The sequence below is a fragment of the Epinephelus lanceolatus genome, chromosome 11 (genome assembly GCF_041903045.1).
Source record: "Epinephelus lanceolatus isolate andai-2023 chromosome 11, ASM4190304v1, whole genome shotgun sequence".
In the NCBI taxonomy this organism is placed as follows: domain Eukaryota; kingdom Metazoa; phylum Chordata; class Actinopteri; order Perciformes; family Serranidae; genus Epinephelus; species Epinephelus lanceolatus.
This window is the reverse complement of record NC_135744.1, coordinates 25,380,655-25,408,582: the sequence shown is the minus strand read 5'-3', so window position 1 is coordinate 25,408,582 and position 27,928 is coordinate 25,380,655. Positions and strand designations below refer to the sequence as shown.

General features: G+C 41.2%; 1 protein-coding gene across 4 annotated transcripts in view; it reads left to right on the top strand.

Annotated features, from left to right (window-relative positions):
* The window catches only part of ltbp3 (latent transforming growth factor beta binding protein 3), a 57,362-nt gene extending 29,875 nt beyond the window's left edge, over positions 1-27,487 (top strand). Inside the window, exons 5-29 of one of the 4 annotated variants that reach the window (XM_033609828.2) lie at positions 16-102; positions 262-378; positions 478-633; positions 2,071-2,178; positions 2,298-2,311; positions 2,392-2,461; positions 2,735-2,812; positions 3,608-3,733; positions 6,359-6,490; positions 6,580-6,708; positions 6,850-6,969; positions 9,667-9,789; positions 9,907-10,029; positions 10,883-11,002; positions 12,191-12,316; positions 12,636-12,806; positions 14,122-14,202; positions 14,426-14,554; positions 14,679-14,816; positions 14,903-15,043; positions 20,642-20,770; positions 23,711-23,872; positions 23,970-24,059; positions 24,179-24,307; positions 26,442-27,487. In XM_033609828.2, coding sequence (XP_033465719.1) covers positions 16-102; positions 262-378; positions 478-633; positions 2,071-2,178; positions 2,298-2,311; positions 2,392-2,461; positions 2,735-2,812; positions 3,608-3,733; positions 6,359-6,490; positions 6,580-6,708; positions 6,850-6,969; positions 9,667-9,789; positions 9,907-10,029; positions 10,883-11,002; positions 12,191-12,316; positions 12,636-12,806; positions 14,122-14,202; positions 14,426-14,554; positions 14,679-14,816; positions 14,903-15,043; positions 20,642-20,770; positions 23,711-23,872; positions 23,970-24,059; positions 24,179-24,307; positions 26,442-26,593 — 2,951 coding nt within the window. In that variant the 3' untranslated portion in view covers positions 26,594-27,487. Of the gene's footprint in view, positions 1-15; positions 103-261; positions 379-477; positions 634-2,070; positions 2,179-2,297; positions 2,312-2,391; positions 2,462-2,734; positions 2,813-3,604; positions 3,734-6,358; positions 6,491-6,579; positions 6,709-6,849; positions 6,970-9,666; positions 9,790-9,906; positions 10,030-10,882; positions 11,003-12,190; positions 12,317-12,635; positions 12,807-14,121; positions 14,203-14,425; positions 14,555-14,678; positions 14,817-14,902; positions 15,044-20,641; positions 20,771-23,710; positions 23,873-23,969; positions 24,060-24,178; positions 24,308-26,441 lie in introns of all 4 variants that reach the window. The other 3 variants (XM_033609819.2, XM_033609837.2, XM_033609854.2) reach the window with 3 other exon arrangements.
* The last annotated feature ends 441 nt before the right edge of the window (positions 27,488-27,928 follow it).

The window sequence follows — 27,928 nt, the reverse complement described above, 5'->3', positions numbered from 1 at the left end:
CTTCTCCTCCCTCAGATGCATCAGTCAAGCATACCATTGTGGAAGAGTCCGGCTCCACCTGTCCGCAAGGCTATAAAAGATTCAACAGCACCCACTGTCAAGGTAACATGGGCAGGATGGAGCTTATAACAAACACAGAGCATGTACTTGTACTTAATAAAGCCTCAGCTCCCATGTCATGAAGCTCTGGTATCACTTTCTGAATATAGGGTACATCAAAATAACCTTTTTATTTTTGCACACCACCTCATGACCTCGAAGATATCAACGAGTGCTCCATGCAGGGCGTCTGTCAGAATGGAGACTGTCTGAACACGCTGGGCAGCTTCAAATGTTCCTGCAAGGCTGGTTGGGTGTTGGAGAGGAATCGATGTGTTGGTGAGTCATAAGGTTTCTCTCTTCATATCAACTTCAGTTATATTTTATTTTATTCCATGATGGAAAACCCGAATGAATCCCTGTTGTCTCCTTTGTCAGAGTCTCCAGATGAGCAGGCTCAGTGCTTCCTGATAGCGTCTGAGGCCAGGGGCTGCGAGCACCCGCTGACGACCCACCTCAGCCAGCACTTGTGCTGCTGCACGGTGGGCAAAGCCTGGGGCCCCAACTGTGAAAGATGTCCTCAGGTGGGCACAGGTGAGTGAATGGAGACATAGAGGAGCAGTTACAGGCTGATAAAGTGTCAGACTAATTTTCAATAAATATAATGTTTAATAAAAACAAGTTGCAGTTCATGATATGTGGGACATTATCGGTCCGTGCGTCTGCACATATACACATTTTATGAACACAGAAGGTTGAGTTTTGATACAGGTTCCTCCTGAATGTTAAATGATCATATTTTTACTGCATGAATTTATGTATTAATGTACATATTCTATTCTTACTACTTTGACATGTAAATTAAGTAGTAAGCTCAGCCATGTGTGGCTTTAGCTTGATTAAGATTTTTATCAGAATGCTCATTAAGTTTGATCAATTATGGTGATTATTCCAAGTCATTACGCAGCTCAAGGTCTTGTTAAAGGGACGGTACAACCCAAAATAAAAAATACATGTTTTTTCTCTTACCTGTAGTTTTATTTATGAATCTGGATAGGTTTGGTGTGAGCTGCAGAGTGTTGGCGATATCGGCCGTAGAGATGTCTGCCTTCTCTCCAATAGAATGGAACTAGATGGCACTCAGCTTGTGGTGCTCAAAGTGCCAAAAAACACATATACAAAACTAAACAGCAATGTCTCTTTCCAGAAATCATGACCCGGTTACTCAAGACAATCCACAAACTCTCTACCGAACTACACCTACTAACCGTACCACTGCACAGAGGAAAAGGTGCATTTACCGTTAGCTGACCCCACACCACTGAGCAAGTTGTTGTTACACAGCTCAGCCGAGGAAGAGGCCATTAAAGTTTATATCTCCCACAGTCAGGAGCAGAAGCCTCTCGTCCATGAGTAGATGCACTCTTCCTTTTGTGCAGTGATACGGTTGTTAGGTAGGTGTAGTATGGTAGAGAAAAAATAGTTCCTACATGAAACTGCTCACAACAAGGTCTGTGGATTATCTTGAGTAACCAGGTCATGATTTTAAAAAGACACATTGGTGTTGAGTTTTTCAAATGTTTTTGGCGCTTCGAGCACCACAAGCTGAGTGCCATAGAGTTCCATTATATTTGAAAGAAGGCAGACATCTCTCCAGCAGGTATCTCTAACACTCAGCAACTCACAACAAAACAATCTAGACTGATAAATATCACAACAGGTAAGAGGAAAAATATGTATTTTTGATTTTGGAGTAAACGTTCCCTTTAAGAGTTTCTCTTACTTATTTTCTGATGACTCTTTATTAAAATTGGATCTCAGCGATTTAAGAGAAATATTGGCCTAGGCTACTAATTGATGCGTTACGGTTTGTTGTGTTAGATTCCAGAGAGTAATCTTTGCGTCTTGCAGATTTTAAAAGAACGATTCGGTTTTTCATTTGCTTTAAACTGGCTGCATGTGTTTCACAAAACATGAGAATCTTAAAAGTGAAATAAAGTAACAGTGAAATCCTCTCTCTATGGTGCTCAGTGGCCTTCAGTAAGATCTGTCCTGCCGGGAAAGGATACCTTCTCCAAAATATAAGAGAGACTGTGGCCTTCCCTCCCAATTTCTTCCCCCGCAAGTCTGACAAAGAGGGTGAGTCGTCAGATACAGTTCACAGCACTCACGAGTTTTTAAACTTCGCTACTTGTGAGTGCTTTGTACAAATCATGTGAATTCACACTGTAATACCTCTCTTTCTCTTTTCCTTTCAGAACCAAAGTGGCCGGTAAGATATTATTTCTCTTTTTAAGAATGAATACATTTTAGTTCTTGCTTTTGTGAAATCTGATTATCCCTTTTAACCAGGAGAGGCCTCCAGAGACGGTGACTGCTCCACCGCAGTCTCCCACCAGCACCAGCAGTCAGCGTGTGCCTGGTAAACTCACTTCTAACCCTACATTCATACTCCATAACATCAGTAATAAACATGTTGAAACACAGGTGAAAATTAAAACGCTACTGGTGCTTAATGAGCTTCGGCTGTCACAGTGAGGGGAAATTTTCTACAAGGACTAGTGTAGAGAAATGTTCCCCGTGTGTGTGTGTGTGTGTGTGTGTGGTGAAGATAAAAATCTCAGGACTAAAGTTCAACATGTCATATTTCCTCCTAAAGTCTGTCCACTTCATCTCTCTTCTGTTGGATCCACAGTTGTTAAACCCACCCCTCCAATAATCATCAGAATGACCCCGGACAATGACCCCTTCGAATCACAGACAAAAGTCTTGCGTGAGTTCCCTGCAAACACCTATCCTGCTTTAACCTTAATAGCGAGCGTTACCTCTGTCAAGGCTGGTTCATGTTTCATGTGCCTCAGAAGTGGAAAGCCCGGCTCTCCACATTCCCCAGTAAGAGAAGATCTTGTGGTGAGCTTTGGGTCCATCACTCACACATGACATGTTGACTTTCTCCATGTAATGAACACAATTTATGACGCCATCCTCAAGAGTTATTCAGACACTGAGGCAATCCCTGATGATGGAACTGAATCAAAATAGTGGAGTCGAGTTTAACACCGAGCTAAATCTAGTCTGACGCATGCTTCTTTGACACTGAACTGATGGTTTTGGACACTTTGCATGTTGTTTGCATTCAGCCATGAAGCATGAACCAGCCTTAAGGCTATGTTCACACTCTTCGTGTTTTATGGAAGCAAGTGTTGTCATAACTTAATTTCGTGCAGGTGTTTGAACTTTGTAAAAAGAAAGAAAAACATTCTTGAAGGAGTGTTGGAGATCTGTTTCTGATTCTGGTCTGTGAGACATTTTCTTGTGTGCTCATATATGAATTAGAAACTCAGCAGAGTTCCTCTCTCTGTCTTTCTGACTGACACCTGTCATTGGCTCTGATATGAAAAAGACAGATTTTAAAACTTCAGTAGTGTGAACATGGCTAAAGATAGAGGGATTCAGCCACAGCATGGGTGTTACCAGCTTTAAATATATATATGTATCTCTACACACATCTGTGTATCTATATATATGCATGTATATATATGATGCCTGTTTTCCCTCCTTGAAGCAGAGACAGATGAATGCAGGCTAAGCAGGAACATTTGTGGTCACGGGGAGTGTGAGAACAGCCTGAACGGCCACATCTGTCACTGTCACCCTGGCTACCATCTCAACCCGCAGAGGAACATCTGTGAGGGTAAGAGACAATGGTAGAGACAGAGGCTGGAGGAGGAGGTGGTGATGGATAGCTACGAGAAATCATCTCGTCGCTATTCTCCCCAAAGTTTCTTATGCATGGATTTCCCCTGGCAAGCAAACTTTTCCCTCTCACAGATAAACAATTGCTCAGAAGGTGGAAACTTAAGCGTCCATGAATTTTGAGCAGTGGCTCTCCTGCTGTCTGCCGGGTAATATATGGGTGCTGCCCTGAGTTCAGCATCCACAACAACAGCAGTGGCTCTTGGATCTTATCGCTCTCAGTGTTGGTTGTTCTTTGGATCAAAAATAGATAAATTACAAGAATGATAAATGAAAAGTTTTCGACCTGATCATTGTTATGTCCATTCACCTCAACCACTATAACTAGAAAGATGATTACATCTCTTATTGGTCTGCACATGTAATGCAAAGATCATAATATTTACAATCAGCATTTTGGCTTCCACAATCAAAGGAGCTGTATTTGACATGGGCGGCATGGTGGTGCAGTGGTTAGCATTGTCGCCTCACCGCAAGAGGGTTCCTGGTATGAACTCAGAGTGGGGGCTCCCTTCTGTGCAGAGCTTGCATGTTCTTCCCGTGTCAGCGTGGGTTTTCTCCGGGTACTCCGGCTTCCTCCCACAGTCCAAAGACATGCAGGTTAATTGGTGACTCTAAATTGTCCGTAGGTGTGAATGTGAGTGTGAATGGTTGTCTCTCTCTATGTGTCAGCCCTGTGATAGTCTGGTGACCTGTCCAGGGTGTACTCCACCTCTCGCTACAATGTCAGCTGGGATAGGCTCCCGCTCCCAGTGACCCCTGACAGGATAAGCGGTTACAGAAAATGAATGAATGAATGCATTTGACATTCAGAGTGTTAATATAGCAGCGAACAACTATTTTCTATGTAAAGCCGTAGCAGAGTAATGACATCCTGAGCAGAGAATGAAGTCCCTCTACCTGTGTGTAAATTGTAATCTGAGCGTCTCTGTTGTTGAGGTAGACGGTCCAGCCACTAGTTTGTGTTAGCTCTTGCATGTGTGTCCTACTGGCTCGCTAATCACCACAGCTCTGCACTTGATGCACCACTGTTAACAATGTCCTGATCCACAGTGGTGGAACGGCCCTCCAGTCACCCCTCACGTTAACACTGCTTGCTCTGTCAGCACTGTTGCCATTGTTAGTACTGTTCGCGCTGTTAGCACCATTAACTGCTAGCCGCTAACTCAGCTACCTTCATGTTGAGAGCCGTGTGTAGACAAACTCGGCCTAGACTCTGAATCATAGATATGCTCTGAAAGTCGTATACAGCTCCTTGATATTAAACCTGATTGTGTGTGATGTTAAAGCTAAAGATTGCTGTATTAATGTTTTATTAAAGGGGCATTCCACTGATTTTACACCAAGAGATGAGTTTGGTGGTCATGAGGAGTATAACTGAGCTTGGGAAAACAGATGGAAATGTCTTTTAGGGCTCTGAAGGGAGCTTGTATCACCGGAGGCGCCAAGTAGCTCACCTGGTAGAGCAGGCGCCCCATGTACTTAGGTTATGTCCTTGCCACTGTGGCTGTCAGGTTCGTAACCAACCCACTACCCTTTACCGCATGTCATCCTCCTTCTCTCCCCTTTCACTCTAAAGCTGTCAAAAAAATGATCAATTATCATTATTTTAATTATCACAGAAATAGCCTAAAAGTAATCTTTAAAAAGCCCACATCAAAAACTGGGAGTGCCAAGTTTGGAAGATGTGGGCATTTGCTTGTCAGGGTGGATATTAGTGCTGCCTTCAAATAGAACTCGTGAGCTCATGGTTATGACATGGGAAGTCGTGTATATGACGTCAAGTGGTTAAGTCGTGAGAACGCTGCTGCTAAGCAACAGCAACAAGGATGCCACAGGAGCCAAAGAGGCTAACAATTTAGCAAGCTAGCAAGAGTGCAGCGTTATGCAGGAAATGCAAAGGCATAATGACAGAGGAAAAAGATGAGGCCATTGGGAATATCAACATTTTACTCAAACACATAAAATCCTGCAGAATCCATTTTTGAAAACGTCACCCAACATGTCACAACTTGAGAACACGGAGCTCTTAGAAAATGTCCAATTCCAACGTGGTGAATGCCACAACAGGGGTGCATTTTAGCTGGAGTAGCCCTTTAAGAAACACTTTTTCCAAATTGGAGACATGTTTTACTTATAGGTTTATTACGTAAAATGTGACAGTCGTTAAATCCATAAAAGTCATTTCTGCTAAAGCTATGAACCTCACTGTAGTCAGGTAATACGTTTCTCCAACAACTTATATGTGATTGGTTAAAAATTATGTCTCTGCATCTAAAAATCCCTTAAAAGTAGAATTTGTATGTCCTCTCAGAGTGAAATAAATGGATCTGTATGATTAGTTGTGTAGTTTATGTCATATATGTGAATGCATCTGGTCATAGTAAGACATACTTAAACACTATCACTGAAGGAATGATGTTGAGACAGGTGATGAAAGACACTTCCAGGAGTCAGAGCACTTTGTCCTCTGAGCTCTCTGACCCTCTGTTGTCTGTCTGTCATAAACAACACAGTTATTATCATGTCATTGAGGTCATTGTGTATCTCTCCTGTTGTCCAGATGATAATGAATGTGACTCAGAGCCGTGCGGCCACGGCAGAGGCCTCTGCGTCAACATAGAGGGAGGATACAAATGCCTCTGTCGTCAGGGCTATAAACACATGGTGCAGCATGGGAGACTCAAGTGCGTAGGTAAGTTGGATTGCATTATTTCTATGTTAACATATTTGTTTCCAGAAGATATCAGGCCCTACACTGGCTCTATCCTCTCTGTTCTGCAGATGTGAACGAGTGCTCGAAGCAGGACATCTGTGGCGTGGGAGGCCAGTGTGTCAACCTGCCCGGGTCTTATAAATGTGAATGTCACAGCGGCTTTAGGAGCAAGTCACACCGTCATCCAGCCTGTGAAGGTACAAAGACAGTGATGATTATGACAGTATGGATATAAGTGCACAGGCTCTCCACTGACAAAACACTTATTATGGTTGTGTCTGTGCTCTGCGTGTGTGAATAAATCATTGGTATGTGACACGTCTTTTCTCTTGCTCCAGACATAAATGAGTGTTTGAACCCCGACACTTGTCCCAATGAGCAATGTGAGAACACACCAGGCTCTTATGAGTGTGTTCCTTGCTTGCCTGGTCATGAAGCCCGCGCCGGCACGTGCTACGGTGAGTTTAACCCTGATGTACAGCAAAGCAGCAAAATTCATCACTTATTACCTTGTTTTAATCTCCCTTTTTTGGGTGTGTTTCTGTGGGGCACTGCAAAATTGAGGGCATTAATAATGTCAGGGTTGAAGTGGATCATTAATCTGAAAAAAGGGCCTTACTAATTGATTTTAAAATGTCTGAAATCAATCTTTTGAAAGTCTTAAAAATGCTGAGACATGACAAGTAGGATTTTATATGTAGGATTTTTTTTTCTGGCATTACATCGCAAAATATTCAAATAATTGGTAACATCTATTTTTTAAGTAATTTATCAAATGCCTTTCACATTAACAACAACAGCAGGCCAGGATAGTGCAGGGGTAGGCAACCTGCGGCTCTGGAGCTGAATGCAGTTCTTAAGACCCTCTCCGGTGGCTCTCTGGGGCTTTGACATGAAATTATCTGGAAATGAATAATCGTTATTTTTTAACATTCAAAATTTCATTTGTCATTGTTTTAGGCCTACAGTGATTCATGCATTTTTCAATTGTAAAAATGTGTAGCCTATACATCAAATTAAAAAATGTTTTAATGTTTCATTAACTAAAATGTGTGTCATACATCTACAACTTTTCCTCTTAATTTTGCAGAACTTCAGAAGTGTTGGCTAGCTCTTTCTGACAAGGCTAGCTCTGGATTTCAAATTCGAAAAAGGAAAAGTCAGCAATTTATAATGAATCCTCATTTATACCTATTTGTAATGTTGATGGGCAAATTTAGACTTAATAGGCTGTTAACTTTATTCAAATATGTTTTGCGGCTTGACGCAGATTTTTTTCTTTTTTGGCCAATAATGGCTCTTTTAAAGGTAAAGAAGAGGCTTTTAAAGGTCAAGTTTGCCGACCCCTAGGATAGTCGGACAACACTTACATTTTCTTTGCGGCTGGAATGCCCAGAGCAGACGATCCACTGTCTACTTGCTAGCTGTCACTGCACCCTGAATAATCTGTGAAAGTGCAAATACAGTGAAAATTTGCTATCTGACCAAAATTTGGCATGGCTGAAACATGTACAAGACAATGCATACGAGGCTCGGTGCGTTTTATGCAAAATGTTTTTCAAACTTGACGCGATGGAAATCAAAGCAGTGGAATCCGACGTGCAGAGTGAGAAACGCAAAATTGCCAAGTCATGGTTTATGTTGCAGTAAACATCTAAGCCAAAGTAATTGATATTGTTGGGTTTTTTTCCCTTTCAGTTTTGTTTGTTGTAAAATTATGTTAAATTTAATTCAAAATGAAATTAAAAAAACTCTTCAAGAGTCTTAAATCTACTTTGCCTTTAACTGAAGGAACCCTGTGTCATGATAAAAATTAAGTAAAATGTCAACAGTGTGGCGATCTGTCCATCATGGCACTCGCATTTGCGACTAAAAATAGTTTTGAGCGAGCAAAATAGGCTTAAATCATTCAGCACGCTGTGCGAGCAGCCTACAGATTTCAACCACCAGCAGAAACGAAAGGCGAATCCCATCGGTTGTGGGTTGAACGGGGGTCACAGACACAGACAGTAATGTATTCCTGTCAAATACGGCGGCCATCGGCTTACCGGCGACGGGAAGTCGGCTCCAATAATATCCTCTTCTTGCCGTGTGGACTGCCCAAAAGTACCTGAACAGCCGAGCTAGCCAGACACAGACCGTACATGATGTGTCAGAGAGAAACGAGCCGTTCACGGCCCACAAACCTCACCGCACTTTAGGGACTGTTCTTTACTTATGAAGGGACTTGTCAGGGGAGGAGGGTGGCTGGTTGATTTTTGCTTGATTTTTATTTTAGTTATTTATTTTATTTTGATCCCCCCTATGTTAATCACTCATTGATGCTGTTTTTGAAGTATGAATAAGTCAATAAGTAATTTATTCCATTGAAATATCATTGATGTACTATAGAAAAGTGATTTATCTTTTTATAAATGACAAAAGGCACATCTGCCTCATTTTCGCTTTGGTATCGTGATACTACTCAGAACCATGATATTTTCATTGGTATCGTACAGTGGGTCCCAATTTTGGTACTGTGACAACACTAATCTGGAGGGGGTTCATCTGCAAAAACTAATGAAAAACTAAACAATGATATTCGGTATTCAGTACTCGGTATTCGGCCAAGCGTTTAATATTATTCGGCTTCGGCTTCGGCCACAAATTTTCATTTCGGTGCATCCCTACAAATCATTACTAGGTGTAATTTGAGCCATGAAGTGTGTTGGGCATCATTACACGGAAACATCTTCGATTAACCTACTGTACAAGGAGAACCCTATATTTTAAAATATTACAATAAACACGCATTATATGCTATGTCTCTAGGTAGTCTGCCCTCCACGTCTTCACTGGTTAAAGACGAATATGGTAGTTTTATATTATTGTAATAAATCAGGTGTTAGAGCCGTTTTTTAAAAACATTTACGTGCATATTATATGAGTTACAAACCTCACTGGGGAAAACAAGACATAAAGTAGTAGCACTGCAATAATGTGAAATATATTAGTAGCAGTATCAGCCAAACCCTGGAGAATACCATGGAAATTATGCAGTAAATTCAACACTGTGAATCTGCACTGCAATGATAATAAAAAATGTAATTAGGTCCAAATAAAAGAAACATTGCTACAAACTGACCGTCTTTTCATGTCTCCTATATGTTTCACAGACATTAATGAGTGTCAGAAACCTGGTATCTGTCCCAACGGGCGCTGTGAGAACCTCCCTGGTACTTACCGCTGCCTGTGTAACGAGGGCTTCCTCCCATCTTCAGACAGCAAAGTCTGCGGCGGTGAGTGATGCTCAAACCTAACCTTTACATGACATTACCAACACTAAGGTGCTTATGATGCGGTTGAGTGATTTGATGGCCGTTTGGTGCTGACATTTTTTTTCTTTTCCCAAACAGACATTGATGAGTGTGAGGACGTCCGGCTGTGTGCTTACGGTCACTGCATCAATACAGAAGGCTCCTTCCAGTGTCAGTGCTACCCAGGATACCAGCGCACACAGGAGGGCAGCCACTGCGAAGGCATGAATTATTCAACACGCCATGTATTTTAATAGTGTTCACATTACGGCTGTACTGAGTCTCATTTGTCGTCACATTTGAAGCTTCTATTGAGGTTTTTAAATGAAGCTTCAAATGTCTGTCGTCATACTTTATGATTTGATTATAGAAAACAAGTGTCACACACTCTGGCTCCATATGCATTTCTTTTATTTTGATGATGACATTTTAACCTTTGGGCCCTCGTCATGATCAACCATCATGATCAACAATCATACAGGTGCATGCTTCCCTTTGTGCACGGCAAGTGGAAGAGCAAATTGTTTTTTGACATCATTGGAAATGCTGAACACCAACAAACATGGATTGAGGCAGAATGTATTGTTAAATTAAAACATGTTGTGAATTTTAGAAATTATTATATCTACCTTTTTTCAGTGGGTTTTGATGCTGTGGAGTCATTCGGGAAGTTTCCATCACACGAGTCTGACAATCCTACACAGCCATCACTTGAACCCAATTCTACAAATAGTATAATACTAATTATATTAGTGTAGCCACAACTTTATCTCCACCTGTGCAGAAATACCAAGCTTAGATTGAATGAATAGACATGTAAAAACAAAAGAAAAAAGCTGCACAGCATTCAGATGTTGTTGTCAACATTATGAATAAAGCTTTGAACAGTTTGGTACAGCCCCACTTCACTTAGAACCAATATGCAAGTTATTACCGCTTTAAACTCCCTTGATATAGTCATCACTGGACTGTCCAAATAAAGCATGACTGAGTTCACATTGTTTTCGACCAGTTCATTAATCCTGCTCACCACATGCTCCACATTCCAACATTGTTTTTATTTCCTTCCCTTCAGATATCAATGAGTGTGAGAGGCCATCAAACTGTCAGAGGGGCCGCTGTATCAACAACATGGGCTCATACCACTGCGAGTGCCAGAAGGGTTACACACTGGTCGGAGGCAGGAGGTGTCAAGGTCAGTCCCTTTAATTCTTTAAGGCGAGACCTTTCTTAGAAAACAGGATGCTGTCTGTCGTCTTGTTAGTAACTGACTCATATGCAGGATATGGTAAGCTAAACTGCATCTTTAAAGGTCCAGTGTGTAGGATTTAGAGGCATATATTGGCAGAAGTGGTATATAATATTAATCACTATGGTTTTATTGGTTTCATTTTCATTTTCATTACCTTAGAGTGAGCCGTTATATCTACATAGGGAGTGGGTTCTCATCCATGTAGTCTTGATTGGTCAGAATTTCCATGTGGCAAAAATCCAGGAAGTAAACAAAACATTGAAGAAGAGTACACTTGTAAGATAAATGTGACACTTTCTAATGTCACAATGCAGGGACAACTACGCAGGTTGATTTTAGCGCTGCTCATCGTGGACTATATTGCTGTCATTGTTCATTTTAGTCAAACCATACAGTTTGAAAACGAGGCGCGGCTCCAACTAGAAAACAATGTTTTGATGCATTGGATGTGCTGAATGTGCATATTAAGGCAGTACAGGAGGAGGTGCACATTAATAATCCTCCAGGACTGTAACATGCTCATGTTTAACCCAAACAATGTGTCATGTGACTGCAGTTGGTTCAGATCGAAGTCGGAACACGTTGTCACCACAAATGAACCGCACCAGAGTTCATTTGTAATTGGACCGAGACCACCTCTTCAAGAAGGTCTCGGTCCGGTTGTTTTGGTGCGCACCCGAGTGTAATTGCTGTGTTCCACCTGCCCAAACAACCACCTGCACTTAGGGGGCAAACAAACTTCAGTTCAATTGAACCAAACCAAACAGGGCAGGTGTTAAAGCGCCCTTAGTCTAGTCATCTAGTGAGCCGGATTGGACCCTTTGACACCCCTGCACTAGCCCTTTGAGTATCTTTTTTTCTCATCCTTACCTTATGAATTATTATTATTTTGCTTAATCACTGACAGCTGTAAATTCCAAATATCTCTCTGGCATTGTGGATAAACATAAGTGTACCTGATATGGACACTGCATTGCTGATATTTACCAGTGGCCGAATGTTTTCTTATTTCATTCTGAATAAAAATTAAAGATGTTTAAAAAAAAAAGAACAAAATGTATTTGTTTGCAACTCAGATGGTGTTTGGATTGAAACAAACACTCAGAGCAGCATGTGTGATTTCCCTTTCAGACATAGATGAATGCGCCGACAGAAGCCTCTGCCAGCCCTTCGGCTCTTGTGAGAACAGACCGGGCTCCTATGTGTGTGCCTGCAATCATGGTTATGTCCTCTCAGAGGACAAACACAGCTGTGAGGGTAAGCCTGCTCTGATTCCTTCTGCTTTAGCGTGGACCCACATTTATCCCCGAGCTTAAACCAGGCCTGGACATTTGATCCCCGCCTGTCCCGAAACCAAAACATTTCAGTTCAAACCAATCTAACGACCTGAAAGACAAACAATTATAATTATTGGTCATAAATTACCAAATCATATATTCTATATGAACCAAGTCACAAAATAAACTAAAATTAAGAGACAGGCCAGCTTGGCGAGCCTGATTGAGATCCAGTCCAGTTGCTGGATTTGCACACCAAAACATCTGTTCCCTAACATTCCCTGTGTTTGCTCCTGCAGCAGTTCGAGTGGTGACGGATGAGAAGAAGGAGTGCTACCTGAACCTCGATGATACTGTGTTCTGCGACAGCGTCCTGGCCACCAACGTCACCAAGCAGGAATGTTGCTGCTCCATTGGTGTGGGATGGGGAGACCACTGCGAGATCTACCCCTGTCCTGTCTCCCAATCTGGTACATTTACATCCTGGGTGCATAATGCACGTAAACACACATTCGATCAGGTTATTAATGGGTCTGTACCTCAGTGTGTTGAATAGGTTACTCACAAGGGTTTGGACAATAATGATATATATGTAATGAACATAGTGTTTTGGTCAGGCGTCTATTCAGACTTTGAAAGCTCAGAGTTTATAGGAGTTTAGAACATTATGATGGCCGTTCCCATGCTCAGTTATGTCTTATAAGTTCTTCAAGCAATTTTTTGGTTTATACCATTGTTACACAGATTTGGTGCTAAATGTAAGCATTTTTTACCACTTGAGAATTGAAAAAATGGTTAAGGTGCCCTCCAAAATACCACATTAATACACCAAGACCTTGAAGAATACTGTAGAAGAATCCGTGCTGTAATTTGGAATCAAAAGCTTCTGACATATGGAGATTTCTGGAAGACTTGCATTTTTCGGGGACTGGATGGCAGGCAAATCAGTTCTGGAAACTTATGAAAGCCTTACATCCTCTGAATGTCCAAGGTCTCTAGTTTGTGGTTATAAAGTTTCATGAGGCTGTGATTATCCTGAAGGTCACAATGGGTCATTTTATACAGTAAGGACATGTTTCAAAAAACTGCAATGAAAGGTTATTATGGGGACTAACATCATCTCACATGAATACAGTTTGGCTCATTGAATCCACAGGAGTCTCAGCTCTCTAGGCATACCCAATTTATGCATTTCTAAGACACTTGAGGGACCACAGTATGCAGAAATATTTAAATACAACAGGTGAAAATTTGGTACTGTATGCAAAACGCTGCATAGCTTTTGCCCAGAACTGCTTGGGTCTAGCAAAATTGGGCATGTCTGTAAACAGGAGACTCTTCAGTGTCTATAGAACCCATTGTCATTCAGATATCTTGAGGGGAGAGGTCAAAGGATCCCTGTAAAAATGCGAATGCCATCATTTAACCCCCTTCCCGACAGCCTAACATGATACAGTTGGTACCGATAGATTCATCAGGGCTTCAAGGTTCATATAATATCACTCTATCTTTAAAACTCAAACTGCTACAGCCTCCAGAAGACAGTAATGTAAGCTGGGAACACCAGTGTCCTTGCGAAGTACAAGAGGTTCAAACGTTGTTGAGATAATACTCTATACTTTAAGAATTGTACCCATGATAATAGCTAGTTCTATTTCTGTTGAGTTCACCAGTGCTAAATGCATCTGGGTTAAAGTCTCCATCAAATGGTGAACATTTTGTCATATTCTGCATCTACTGTATATTTTACTGTTTACTAAACTCTGCCCGGTCCTCTCCACCCAGCTGAATTCCGATTCCTGTGTCCAAATGGTCAAGGCCTATACTATGATGAAGGACTCATGTACAGCCTGCCTGTCTACCATGGTAAATATTACACAACTTGAGTCACAACATTCACAAACAAAAGGGCTACACAATGATAAGATATTCCTGCTTTTGCACCAAAATTCTTTGTTAGAATAAAAACAAATACAACATTAGAACGATTATAGCACCACCTGACTTAAATACACTCCTCATGAGATTGGTAAAACGTGGGGAGGGACAGTCTGTTTCTAAAAAGAGATTTCTTTTTCCACCTCTGCAGATATCGACGAGTGTTCTCTGTTTGCTGAAGAAATCTGCAAGAAGGGTCGCTGTGAGAACACGCAGCCGGGCTACGAGTGCTACTGTCAGCAGGGCTTCTACTACGACGGCAACCTTCTCGAGTGCATCGGTAAGTGTGTAGATATACACACCTAAAAATGTCACCTAAATAACATCTGTAAACATGCTGTTTGTTTTGTAGATGCTTCATAACAGGAGAACGTTGTTCTTTGTGGTTGCCTGTTCTCCCTCAGATGTGAACGAATGCCACGATGAGTCTTTGTGCACTAATGGTCACTGCGTCAACACTGAAGGGTCTTTCTACTGCAACTGCAAACGGCCGTGGACTCCAGACCCCAGCAAGAAGGAGTGTGTGATCGCAACAGTAGCAGGTGAGTGAAATCTTATTCCGCGTTTATCTACTTGTAGCCACAGGAGAGATTATCTTGATCTTTGAGTTGACCTTTCTGTTCTACAGATGTGAACGAGTGTGAAGACCCATCCAACTGTAAGAACGGACACTGTGTGGACACTCCAGGGTCGTACTACTGCATCTGCTCTCCGCCCTGGACCCTGGCCACCGACCGTAACAGTTGTGTGACTCCTGAGGAGCAGGCTGGTGAGTGCAGACCCTGTGCAGTGGGGGTGTTATGAAGAGCAGCGAGGCAGTGGTGGGTAACAGCAGTTAATTCTAGGAAAAAACAAAACAAAGAAATGATAGTGTTGGCTGTCTGCGCTTGTGGGAGGCAGTGTATGTGAGACAGAGCTGATATCTGTGCCAAGTTGAACAAAGAAGGTGAACAAATCTACTAACCTTTCTGTAGGTGTCATTGTACTAAACAGAGGTGAGAACAGACATCTTCATCATTTTTCTGGTTTAAGTAGAAGGCATTGACATCATCATAATGAGGAGGCAGATCAAACATTACGCCCATGATGTTTTGTAATCACAATTAAAGATGATTACAAATTATGTGAGCGTGTCGAAACAGTTTGTGTTTTCATCACATTATAAGTGGCTCAAGGCGATTTTTGTGATCTTACTTTATCGCTTTGAGCCTGAAATTGACTTTAAGAGGTGATATTATAGAGGGACAACCTTGAGAAGACCCAGTGATTTCTTTCAGAGCTGCAACAATTAATCCATTAGTTGCTTCACTGTGAGTTTTTGTTCTAACTTTGGGAATGATTAAAAGGCCACTACCAGAAGGGTTCTAGAGGGTTCATATGATAAAAGCAAATCTGATAAATAGGTAGGCCTAAGACCATTTAGAGCTTCTTAAACCAAGAAAAGGATCTAAAACTAAACTCTGAAGCACACAGGAAGCCAGTGTAGAGACTTTAAAATTGGTGTAATGTGTGCTCTCTCTATGGTCCTTGTCAGCACACGTGCAGCTGAGTTTTGTAATAACTGTAACTGAGCTGTTTTTCTTAGGAAGACCAGAAATTAGAGCATTACAGTAATCAATTCTGCAGGTGATAAAAGCATGCATCAGTGTCTCTGTGTTGGCTAAGGAGAGAAACGATCGCACTCTGCCAATGTTCTGAAGATGATAAAAACCAGTTTTGGTTATACTTCTAATATGTGGGTCAAAACTAAGATTCGAATCAAAGATAACTCCAAGGTTTTTCACCTGTCTCTCTGAGCCTCAGGACCGATAACTAAGACCTCGGTTTTGTCCTGGTTGAGTTGTGTATCATCAGCATAACTGTAGAAACTGATGCCATGCCTCCTCGTGACGTTTCCAAGTGGCAGCATGTAAAGATTAAAAAGTATTGGAGCTAAAATTGAACCTTGGGGGACCCCACAATCCATTATTTATTGCCAACTAATGTGATAATCGATTGATCAGTTTGAATGATTAAAAGAAAAAGGCAAAATTCTCTGATTTCAGCTTCGTAAATGTGAATATCTTCTGTTTTTTTTAACTCCTCTATGACAGTAAGCTTTATATATTTGGCTTGTGGACATAACAAGACCTTTTGGGAGGTCATCTTAGACTTTGGGAATCACTGATCAACATTTTTAACCATTTTCTGACGTTTTATAGACCTAATCCATATACTAATCTATTAAAAAAGGAACAATCGACAGATTTATCACCAATAGAAATCACTAGTTGCAGCCATCATTTCTTTACATATAGTGATGGCAGCATGATGATGTTGGATGAAATATTATACATACATTATGATACATATTCTGTCTAAGGTAAACTAAAAATAATAATATAATTCATTGGATTTATATAGCAATTTTCCGGACACTCAAAGACACTTTACAGAGAACGAGAACAACAATACAAAACACAAAAAAGGAAATAATAATAGGTGTGTTTTGAGGGATTTCTTGAAGGTGGAGAGTGAGGGGGAGTCTCTGATGTATTTAGGGACTGAGTTCTAGAGGGTGGGGGCAGCAATGGAAAAGGCCCTGCCCCCCCAGGTGCAGTGGTTAGTCCTGGTGGGAGCAGGAGGTTTGTATCAGCAGACCTAAGAGTGTGGGAGGGAGTGTGCTGATGGAGGAGCTCAGACAGGTGGGCGGGAGCCAGGTTGTGGAGGGCGTTAAAGGTGATGAGGAGGGGGCTGATGTGGTCACGGGTGCAAGAGTGTGTTAGAAGATGAATAGCTGAATTCTGGATATGTTGTAGTTTCTTGAGAGTTTGGGATGATGAACTGTCGAGGAGACTGTTGCAGTGATCAAGTCTGGAAGTGATGAATGCATGAATGAGAGTCTCTGCAGCTGAGAAGGAGAGGGATGGACGGAGGCGGGTGATGTTTCTGAGATGGAAGAAGGCTGTTTTGGTGATGTGTTTGATATGTTGGTCAAAGGAGAGGGTTTGATCAAAGATGACATCAAGGTTACGGACATGGGGGGAGGTGAGCACAGTGGAGCTGTCGATGGAGAGGGAGAAGTTATGGATGGATTTGAGAAGAGATTTTGGGCCGATGATGACGACTTCTGGTTTGTAACAGTTAAGAGTGAGGAAGTTGGTTTGAAGACAGGATTTTATTTCAGTGATGCAGTTGGTGAGGGTAGAGTGAGTGGCGGGAGTGATGACTTTGGTGGAGATGTGGAGCTGAATGTTGTTAGCGAAGCAGTGAAACTAAAGTCCAAACTAATTGAAAACATGCATTTAAGCTCATGGTCTGAGTTGCAGATGGTGAACGGACAAAAATATGTACATAGAAGACTTACAGTATGTATTTCTATGTACATTTTTTACATGTAATGGTGAAAATAGTTTAGACTGCAGACAATCAAGTGATGTGTGTTTGTTTGTGCAGCTCAGTGCTGAAATGAAATAGTTGTAAGTGTTCTATAACTTTATATAACTCAAGTGAGGAGTTGCCTTTGCAATCATTTTTTACTGTAACTGATGCCTGAACTGCTGGTCGTCAAAATGTCACAACCATTCCACCCATGATCCCATCCTGCCTGCTGTCCTATTTATACTGACACCATTTCAGTGCTGTCACTACCTCCGATGCCGACTTACAGGCGAGGCAACTCTGTTCCCCCCTTGCACAATTGTACCTATTATACAGAATGGTGAGGCGGCATAATGGCATGAAATTCCTGCTTTAAGAGGCAGTGTAAAAGGGGCTAGGGTTTGCTGATAAAATCTGGTTGAGAACTTTGTCTTAAACTTGGTATTCTGTTTTTACCTCCTTGTGGCCAGAGGTTGGGGAAGTGCAGTTAAACTACCCCACTTTAAGAAAGCAAGGCTGCAGCTGGCATATGTGCAGAAGTAAATGCAGTGAGGAATGATTCTTGTCTGACTGTGAAGGATGAATATCAGATGGCCATTCTGTGACCATGTTGCCAGAGGTATTTTGTAGAAAGTGTTTGCAAATATGGCAAACTCTTGTTCCACTACACTTAAAATGGGAGATTTGTTTGCATTTTTTTAATGAAGTCAAACAGACTCCAGACTCCAACAGGTGTGTCTTTGTTAACTCTTTTGTTTGTCATAGTTCAAGACACACCTGAGCTCAGGATTGGAAAGTTCTGGTTTTGTGACAGTGAGGTGCTGTTGTTTGCAGATGATGTCATCCTTGTTGTTTGTGGCCTTCAGTGTTTACTGTAGCAGTTTACAGCTAAGTGTGGCATAGTTGGGACAAAAATCAGTACCTCCAAGTCTGAGAGTGTGGTTTGTTCCCACAGAAGAGAGCAGAGAGCATTACTCCAGGTGACAGGGAAGTAACAAATCAAAGTGTATCTTCACAGATGGCTGTGTTATTAAAGACAGAAGTAAAATGCTAAATGCTGATAAATCATTTGAAGTCTCACCTATGGTCACAAGCTTTGAGTCGGCACTCAAGTCAAGTGCTTTTGCAATTACTTTTAGGAAGCATGTGGCCCACAAGTCCTGCCCTCAGACGCAGACTGGCCAATCATAACGTAGTATCAGGCCAGCTCAGACCAGGGTCCAACAACAACACAGCTGTGCCCCATTGTCTCTAATGCAGTCATTTCAGATTTCCTTCATTTTCGGGCTGGTTTTGTGGATTTGGAGCTAAATGTTGTGCCTGGGGCACGTCGTGTATTAATGATACTCGTTACCTGGAGAGGTTGGAAAAAGATATATGTTTCTTCCCTGTTCCAAAACCAAAATCAGACCCTGAAAAGTGTAGGGTTAGCTAGCTAGCTACTGAAGATATAGCCTACTGAATGTATACATATGCTGCTTTTGCTTTTTAATGATTATAACAGTGAAACAAAGACTGACCCTGCTGTACAGGAACCAGTGAAGGGAAGCAGGGAAACTTTGCTGATATTCAACCAGCTCTGTGTCATCACATTGTGCGCAGATGAACGTTGTTTGACTTCCCCCGAAATCCCTGCCCTTCCGGAGGTGGAGGTCCGGGTGCTGGCAGTGGCACCAGCAAAACACCGTTCATCTGCACACACTGTGATGCCACACAGCTGGTTCAATATCAGCAAAGTTTCCCTTTATATTCATTGTCTTGTGTGGCGATCAGCAGTGATGTGGTGGTTCACTTTTACACTGTGATCTGTAGCCTATAGTTCAGCTTTAACTTCTAACTATCTTTGTCTTTTTAACCTGTTGTTGCTGCTGAGTCAGTTTGACATCCTGGATATATCCTTCAAACACAGACTGTAGACCCCTCTGTCTGCTTCTCTCTGGAATCACTGTTTCATTTTTCCAAAGATATGATAATATTTCTTCAGGGAGTGCAGTTAGTTACAGAGTGGGCTCCATGCTTACTGCGACAGCTTGTTGGACCATCACAAATGGGAAAGATCAATTGACAATTACTATGCACTCACCACGAATTCTTCTGTTCTTATGCTGAGAACAGGAATCATGTTTGTCAAAGGTTTTGTTAAACTAAAAAACTGAGCAAATCCAGTCCAATCAATGTTGTGTTAAAATGACAAGTTCTGAACAAATAACAAATAACATGGCTGAATATGGCTTGTTCTGTAATGTCCTGAATTAAAAACAGTTGGACTGATAAAAGAGTTGGGAAAACCCGGTAGATTTTAAACATGCCTTTCTAAATTCATACCAGACCCTCATTCTTCAGCTATCAGTGTGGAGACACCATATGTGGTTTTGTTCAACCTTCAACCAAGAGCAAAGATTAGAGACTTGCTACATGCACATCCCAGTACACACTGGCCATAATGGCGGTATCATTTTCTCTGCAAACTGCCTGCAAACTTTTCAGGAGATAAACGATTCCTCAGTTGAAGTGTTGCTGGAACCAAGCTTCCTGTTTTAACCTGCAGCCTTTGTGCAGATATCACAGACTGGTTGCATGTTTACTAGAGACCAGCTGCAGTGTTATGCATGACTGAAGCTAATTTTTGTCATAAGCAGAACTTTGCATGCAACATTTATGGTAGAAACGTAAACAGAAATTAAACTAGGGGTGGACACAATAACAGCACCCACTGAACATTGTTATCCAAACCATTACAGTATCACTTCAAGCTTAAAATGTTCATTTTTTGTTGTGTCAGAGTTGATTCAACTGTCTGCAACTTGTTAAAGCTGAAAGTTGAATCAATGTATTTTTAATATATTCGCAAAGACTATGCAGTAAACTTTACATAATGCAGGATAATTGTAATGAATTTCATGATGTAGCACATTTTTAAAAATTATTGTGTCCACCACCTACAGACTAAGAGCTGGCCCCAAGCAGATGTTCATACTGTAACCAGTGTCTGTGGTGCCCTTTGCAGATGTGAATGAGTGCCAGGACCCCTCGTACTGTAAGAATGGGAGGTGTGAGAACACGCCCGGCTCCTTTCACTGTTTTTGCGACCCTCCCCTCACCTTCAGTGCAGCGCTGAAACAGTGCGTCTATGACGGTGGGTAAAATCAGCGTCAGCTCACCTGAGCATGACCGATCCAAATGAGTTTTGGCTTACCTCGACATCTGCCGCTCATGTTGCTCCTTTTAATTCCTCCCAACTTGTGTCCCATCTGGCCTGTACTGGCTTTATGTTTTCCCTCTTACCAACTTTATAAAAACGCTTTCCCATTCTTTGGAGAGATACCACTTTGTGTAGTTATTAAAAAAATACATATGGAATTGAGGCATTGATGCAGACGAAGCAATATCTGAGCATGTTCAGTGTGAGAAAAAAAAGTGATTACTTTTAGCATTTTCTCTGCATGTCTATTTTTCCAGAAACAATTTGTGCTGTTATAGATGATAAAATTGATTTGTTCTGGTAGAGAAAAGACAGATCTTCATTTAGTGAAGAATGGCTTGACCTCACTGATGATCATTTTGCATGTAAGATATGTGATTCACAGTACTTTCATGTTTCCAGCTGCCATTTCTTACAGAGTAATGAACATCTTTAATATGGCTCGTTTAACATCTGTGATTATCGCTATAGGATTGTTTAGGTGTGATGCATTGCAACCAGCAGACCGAAAAATGACACTATTATATACTCTGTCTTCACAATTACAGCATAAGGGAGCTGTAACAAGAAGCTGTTTGCCTAATTAGAGCAAACTGTGTCTTCATAATCAGTGCAACACACGCAGCCACTTAATCACACAGCCATCAATCTTACACTAATTGATAAGTGCTTGTGTTAATTTTTTTTCAGTGTCGTTTGTATTTATGACATTGGTTTTCGTGTGTGTGAATAAATAAATAATCAATAAATAAATAATAAATAATTTAATCTATTAAAGCTACAGTTGGAAACTTTTATTAAAATAGATTTGTCATATATGCTAGAAATGTCAAAATGTCACTAAATCCATACAGAAGCACATAAAGCAGATAATATGTGAAAAATCTGCTGCGACTGTTAGTAAACAAAAAATCACAGCCAAGGAATCTCTTACACAGCTGTCAATCATGTTAATCTTGGCTTGGGAACTGTGGTTAAACGATACGATGCGATATGATATGATACGATGCGATGCAATACCTTAGGCTATGATACGATACAATACGATGCCCTTCGATAATATGTGATACCATTCGATGCAATACGATATCCTTCTATAAGATACGACACAATACAATACAATGCAATACCCTTTGATACGATACATTGCGATTCCCTTCAATGTGTTACGATACCCTTCGATACGAAATGATACGTAAGGTACGATACCATGCGATATGATACAATATGATACCCTTCGATACAATACGATACTCTTTGATACACTACAATGCCCTTCGATATGATACGATACCCTTCGATGCAATACAATATCCTTCGATAAGATACGACATGATACGATACAATACAATACAATACAATGCAATGCGATACCCTTCAATGTGATACCATACCCTTCGATATGAAATGATGCGATATCCTTCAATACAATTCGTTACGACATACTTTATTGTCCCCCGAGGGAACTTTGTCTTAGACACAGGAGCTGCACAAGTATTGCTGCCTTACAATAATAGTCCAGAAGAAATGAAAATGCATACACTATAAAAACATGAAAACACATACTACACATTACAGTACTGCACTTCAGCCATTCGTGTATTCACACAACCATAAGCGAAACACAACACAACCCTTAAGCATCAAGCAACGTTGCACAAACTGTCAAATTAGGCAGCGCTGATCAAATATGAAACAAGACTTTCTGTGTTGCCTATTTCTCACCTTAGAAGTTTTCAGAAACATATTTTACTGTACTGTTTAGCTGTAAAATGAGAAAGCATGCCCCAGCCAGTGGGCGGTGCGTTGTTTTGGCTCAACTGTTTCTAACGTGGTAGCTGGTCACAAGCTTTCTCAGATACAGCTAAACAGTGCACTTAAAATTGTTTCTAAACTCATTTGATGTGAGAAATAGGCAATGCAATAACAGAATCTTGATTCATATTTGAAGAGCTGCCTAGTTGGACAGTTTGACCACAATTCACGAGTAGAGATTGACAGCTGCCTCAGAGACTCCTCAGCTGTGATTGGTTGTTTTCGTTCATGTGCGTTAAGGCCCTTATAATCAGTAAGAGGAGGCAGAGAAATACGATTTTTAATACTACTGTGTGGATGCATTTTCAGCAAATATGACAAAAGGTTATTTTTTATAAAAGTTACCAACTAAAGCTTTAAAACGTAGCTTCCATGTGCCATGACCAGATCTCCATACTAGACAAACAATAGGTAGCAGGTTTAGTTAGGCTTTTCTTTTGTTGTATCTTTTACTTACAGAGGACTGCTGTATATCTAACTTATCACAGCTACTATAGGCTTCACACAGGTACTCACTATTTTAAGGGGTGGACTCATTTCTGCACTCTTACTTATGCATGTTTGGATAGGCTCCTGACGTCCATTACCCTGAACCCCAATGAGCATGCACTTACTTCTCTCTGAGATATATTTTTTTTCACTGCAGCATATTTAAGTCAGTCTGGCATTTATTAAGATATTCTATCATGTGATCAACATCCATCATCTGTAATTGTGGTTATCACAACAATGCAATTAGATGTCAAATACTGTATATGCTTTTAAGCTTTACAAATGCTGAATACACCTTGATGATATTTAACCCTTAAAGTTACAAATTTACATACATTTTAATCTTTGGTTGTTAACATCTTCCACTGATTTGCATAACACTGCTTTACTCAGAAAACTTGATATTATTCTTAGAGCTCAGAGACTGGCTGAATGTGGCTTCCTGTACTTGAACCATGTACTGGAATTTTTATGTGAATCTGATAGTGCCTTAATTCTTACATTTTACCTTTAATTGTGAAGCTATAGTTAACATTTCATGTTTTTTAATCCTCCTTTTCTATCCAGATCGCACTGCAGCCCACAAAGACGTGTGTTTCCTGCAGGTCGATGAGGGCTTGATCTGCAGCGAGCCCAGGAACGGCATGGTGGTGACCTACTCAGAGTGCTGCTGTCACTACGGCCGTGGCTGGGGGCCCGAGTGTAACACCTGTCCACCCCGAAACTCAGGTGAGCAAACTGAATTCAACTGGCCGCTTGGATTTGATGGCCGATTTCTGCTGTTCCTTTCCTTTAAACTAAGACGACATTTATTCTTTGTGTTCAGAGATGTTCAGTCGTCTGTGTGAGATGCATCTGGAGACTGAGTCTGATGGGGAGCAGGATTTCCTGGCAGCTTTTGCCAACTACAACCCAGGTAAAACTATCCACCATTTTTTGTCAATATACAATCATATGTCAGACATTCTTGACTATTTCCCCCCAGCTAACCATTGTTTTCTTCCCACATCTCCCCTGCCTGTTTGTCTGTAAAAGGTGACAGTTCAGAGGAGGATTCAGACGAATGCAGCTGTGCAAACGGCCGCTGTGTCCGCTCCTATCTGGGCACCATGTGTGAATGTAACACAGGCTTTAGGCTGGACCACTCCCGCACCCGCTGTATAGGTTTGTCCTTGCTAGTCTTACAAAAATAGATTTTTTTCATTAATTATTTACCACATTTTAAAGGGACAGTCCACCCCAAAATCAAAAATACATATTTTGCCTCTCACCTGTAGTGCTGTTTCAGTCTAGATTGTTTTGGTGTGAGTTGCAGAGTATTGGAGATATCAGCCATAGTGATGTCTGCCTTCTCTCCAATATACTGGAACTTGATGGCACTCGGCTTGTGGCGCTCAGAGTGCCAAAAAATACATCTGACTAACTCAACAGCAATGTCTCTTTACAGAAATCATGACCCGGTTATTCAAGATAATCCACGGACCTTGTGAGCAGTTTCATGTAGAAACTATTTTCTTGCTACTGAAGAAGGAAGCATGCATCTACTGCATCTACTAATGTTACAGCTCAGCCAAGGAGGATGCCATTATTATTTACATCTCACATTGTCACTAACTCTTGCCTCTTGTCTATGAGTAGATGCACCTTACCTTCTGCACAGTGATACAGTTGGTGGGTGTAGTTGGGTAGAATGAAAATAGTTCCTATATGAAACTTTTTACAACACGGTCTGTGGATTGTCTTGAGTAACCGGGTCATGGTTTCTGGAAAGAGACATTGCTGTGAGTTGGTAAAGATTCTCAGTCATCCAGGTCACAGTTATCTCAAGTGCTATATCATAGGCAACTGGACTTTAGTATCTTAGAGACGTTTCACCTCTCAGCCAAGAAGCTTCTTCAGTTCGAAACTTCAGTTAGAGACTTCACTTCAGACTTTTGGATGAGAGGTGAAACTCAAGCAAGTCCAGTAGTCGACGATATAGCTCTTAAGATTGCTGTGAGTTGTTCAAGTGTAGTTTTTGGTGCTTTGAGCACCACAAGCCGAGTGCTATGCAGTGCTATTATACTGAAGAGTAGGCAGACATCTCTACGGCCGATATCACCAACACTCAGCAACTCACAGCAAAACAATCTAGACAGATAAATAGCACTACAGGTAAGAGGAAATATATATATTTTTTATTTTGGAACCAACTTTCCCTTTAAAGGGGCAAAAGCGAAATCGTTTCACCGCTATGTTTGCTGTTGTGCACTGCCTGTAGACCGAAACAAAGTGTGTCATGAGCCACTCCTCCCTCTACCTCTGCTCTCCACCCCCTCACCCCCACCACCCCCCACTCGCCTCGTCTAAACTTAGTTTAGCAGTTAGCGATGTCTTTCACTCACTCTCGGTCTCTGCTGTGTTTAGCTATTTCCCTGCCTACTTCAATGATGATGGTACCTGTAATAAATGTAATATATTTGCTGAGATGGAGGCGAGGCTCAGTGACTAGAAGAGCTGGTAGAAGCGCTCCATAGCTGCTACATTTTACAATGCTAATTGCAAATGTTAGCTGGGCTGCCAGGCTACTCACCTAACACAACCGTAACGCCTGACCCATTGCTGGGACCGAGCCGCTAATAACCCAAGCTCCGGACATTAACCCATGCTACGATTGTAACATTAAATTTAATTGAATCGACATAGCAACATGTGCTTAACGTTACTGTAACACTAATTAAAACAGACATTTGACTTTATGTTGTACCTGTCCAGGAGAAGAAGAGCTAGCTCTGAGTCAGATTGTAGCCCCTTTAGCTCTCGCAGTGCTCTCCACCTTGGAAATGCAAGGCCAATGTTAATCCAGGTTCTGTCCCTTTCTTTATCCGACAACTTCTTTGCCAACGACCGTTGTTTCTTTAGAGGTAACGTCGGATCCTGGTCGTCTTCAGGTGAAAGTTTCGTTCCCCTCTCCGCCATTTCGCTTCGAAAATACGCGCTCACATGAACGTACATGAACGCGCAGCCGGAACGGCTTGTATACAAGGGGCTGGAGATCAACACAGAGAGAGGGTGTGTTACGTCATGCTATACTCCAGATGAAATTACACCTCTAGTTCTTCACATAGCGATTTTTTAATTCCTTCAATCTAGAAATGATGAATTTCCGCTTATTGCCCCTTTAAGTAGCCAATAGAGGTATATGCAAAGACTGTTATGTGTATTTAGTAACTTTGTGTTTGGCACTGTTACGCACTGTTTTATTTCCTTTTTTTTTAACTTACCCTCTCTGATATGTGTTATTGTTGTTGTTTTTCAGACATTGATGAGTGTGCAGAACCAGGAGTTCGTGTCAGTCCATGCAAGAACGCTCGCTGTGTGAACACCGCCGGCTCATACAAGTGCTTTTGCAAACACGGCTTTGCGGCCACACGCAGGCCAAACACATGTATGCGACGCAGAGCTCAGTAACCTCCATGTGTCAGGCTGCTTATCCTCATCTACAGTATGCCGCACGCACACACTTGTGTCTCAGTGCAAATGTGGGACCGCGTGCTGGCAGTGAAACCAAGAACCTGAGCTCTCATCAGGAGCCAAATCATAGCAATGGCTCATATGAAATGTACAAAACATATCAATGTCACTCCCCATCTCACATTTAAAGAAATAATCAGACAAGGAATATGTTTGTTTGTTTGTTAAACATTTTTGTAATTATTATTATTTTTAATGTTTAAATTTGTGCTTTTTTGTGCTTTTTTTTCATTGACCTCCCTGTTGCATTGTTCTCATTCTTAATTTGAATTTCTGATCTCAAGCTGACTTCTGTTTTAATATGGAAATGTGTTCCAAAGACGTGTGTGGTGTTCCTGTTGTCTGCTTCAGCCCATTCATTATTTGCATACTAAAGGAATGCCACGAGAACTTTTACTTGTCATGGTATTCCCCTTTACATTCCCATTCAAGTCCACATTCTGTCATGTTTAATTCTAAATTGACTGCATCTGGTAGTGTCTTTTCTAACCACACATTTGTTGACTTTGTGTTATTGTACAGTTTGTCCGATGGATCGACAGCCTCTGTAAGGATGCTCCCTGTCCTCCCCCTGTTTATTTGTTGATGTAAAATATGAGAAACCTGAAGTTTTTGTATAATTTGACATGTGTACCTAAGTGACTTTAAGCTAGAAGACAAAGGTCATGCACTTAGCGGTGAATATAGTGGGAATATTTGCTAAATGTAGCGTATTCCAGGAAGCCAAGAAAGTTGGCATCTGTTGTCATGGGTGCTGCATCAAAGTATTTAGAAAACCAAAGATGCTGTTGAGATAAGAAGAATTTGATTAAAAAAAAGATGTCAACCAGTCATGTGTGTGCTGTTCTTGTGTTTATGTCTTGTTCACATATATGAAAACAGCAGACCAGCAACCAGTATGGGGGACTGCACTGTGGATGATTCAGTGTTGCCCTTTGAGCACGCCTAGAAAGCAAATAAACCCAGCACATGCCGGGGTTTGATCAGCTTCTCTACTCTTTTTCCTGTTACTCAGTGAACAAATCTGTAACATTCATGAACACATTTTGTAATGCTCCTTTACATCCTACAGTGCAGCATTGCAATGGTGCTGTAAACCAGATATTTTGCAGCATAAGAAGTTTTTAATTTTAGGATTCAGTTATCATCATCAACAGAACACTTTCAAGTATTTAAACTGGTGGAAATTTGCTGTTCCCTCAGTGCTGTAAGTTTTTTTCCTGGACATGTTTGTGCTTCCAAAGTGTTGACATAACCTCTTTAGAGCCCACG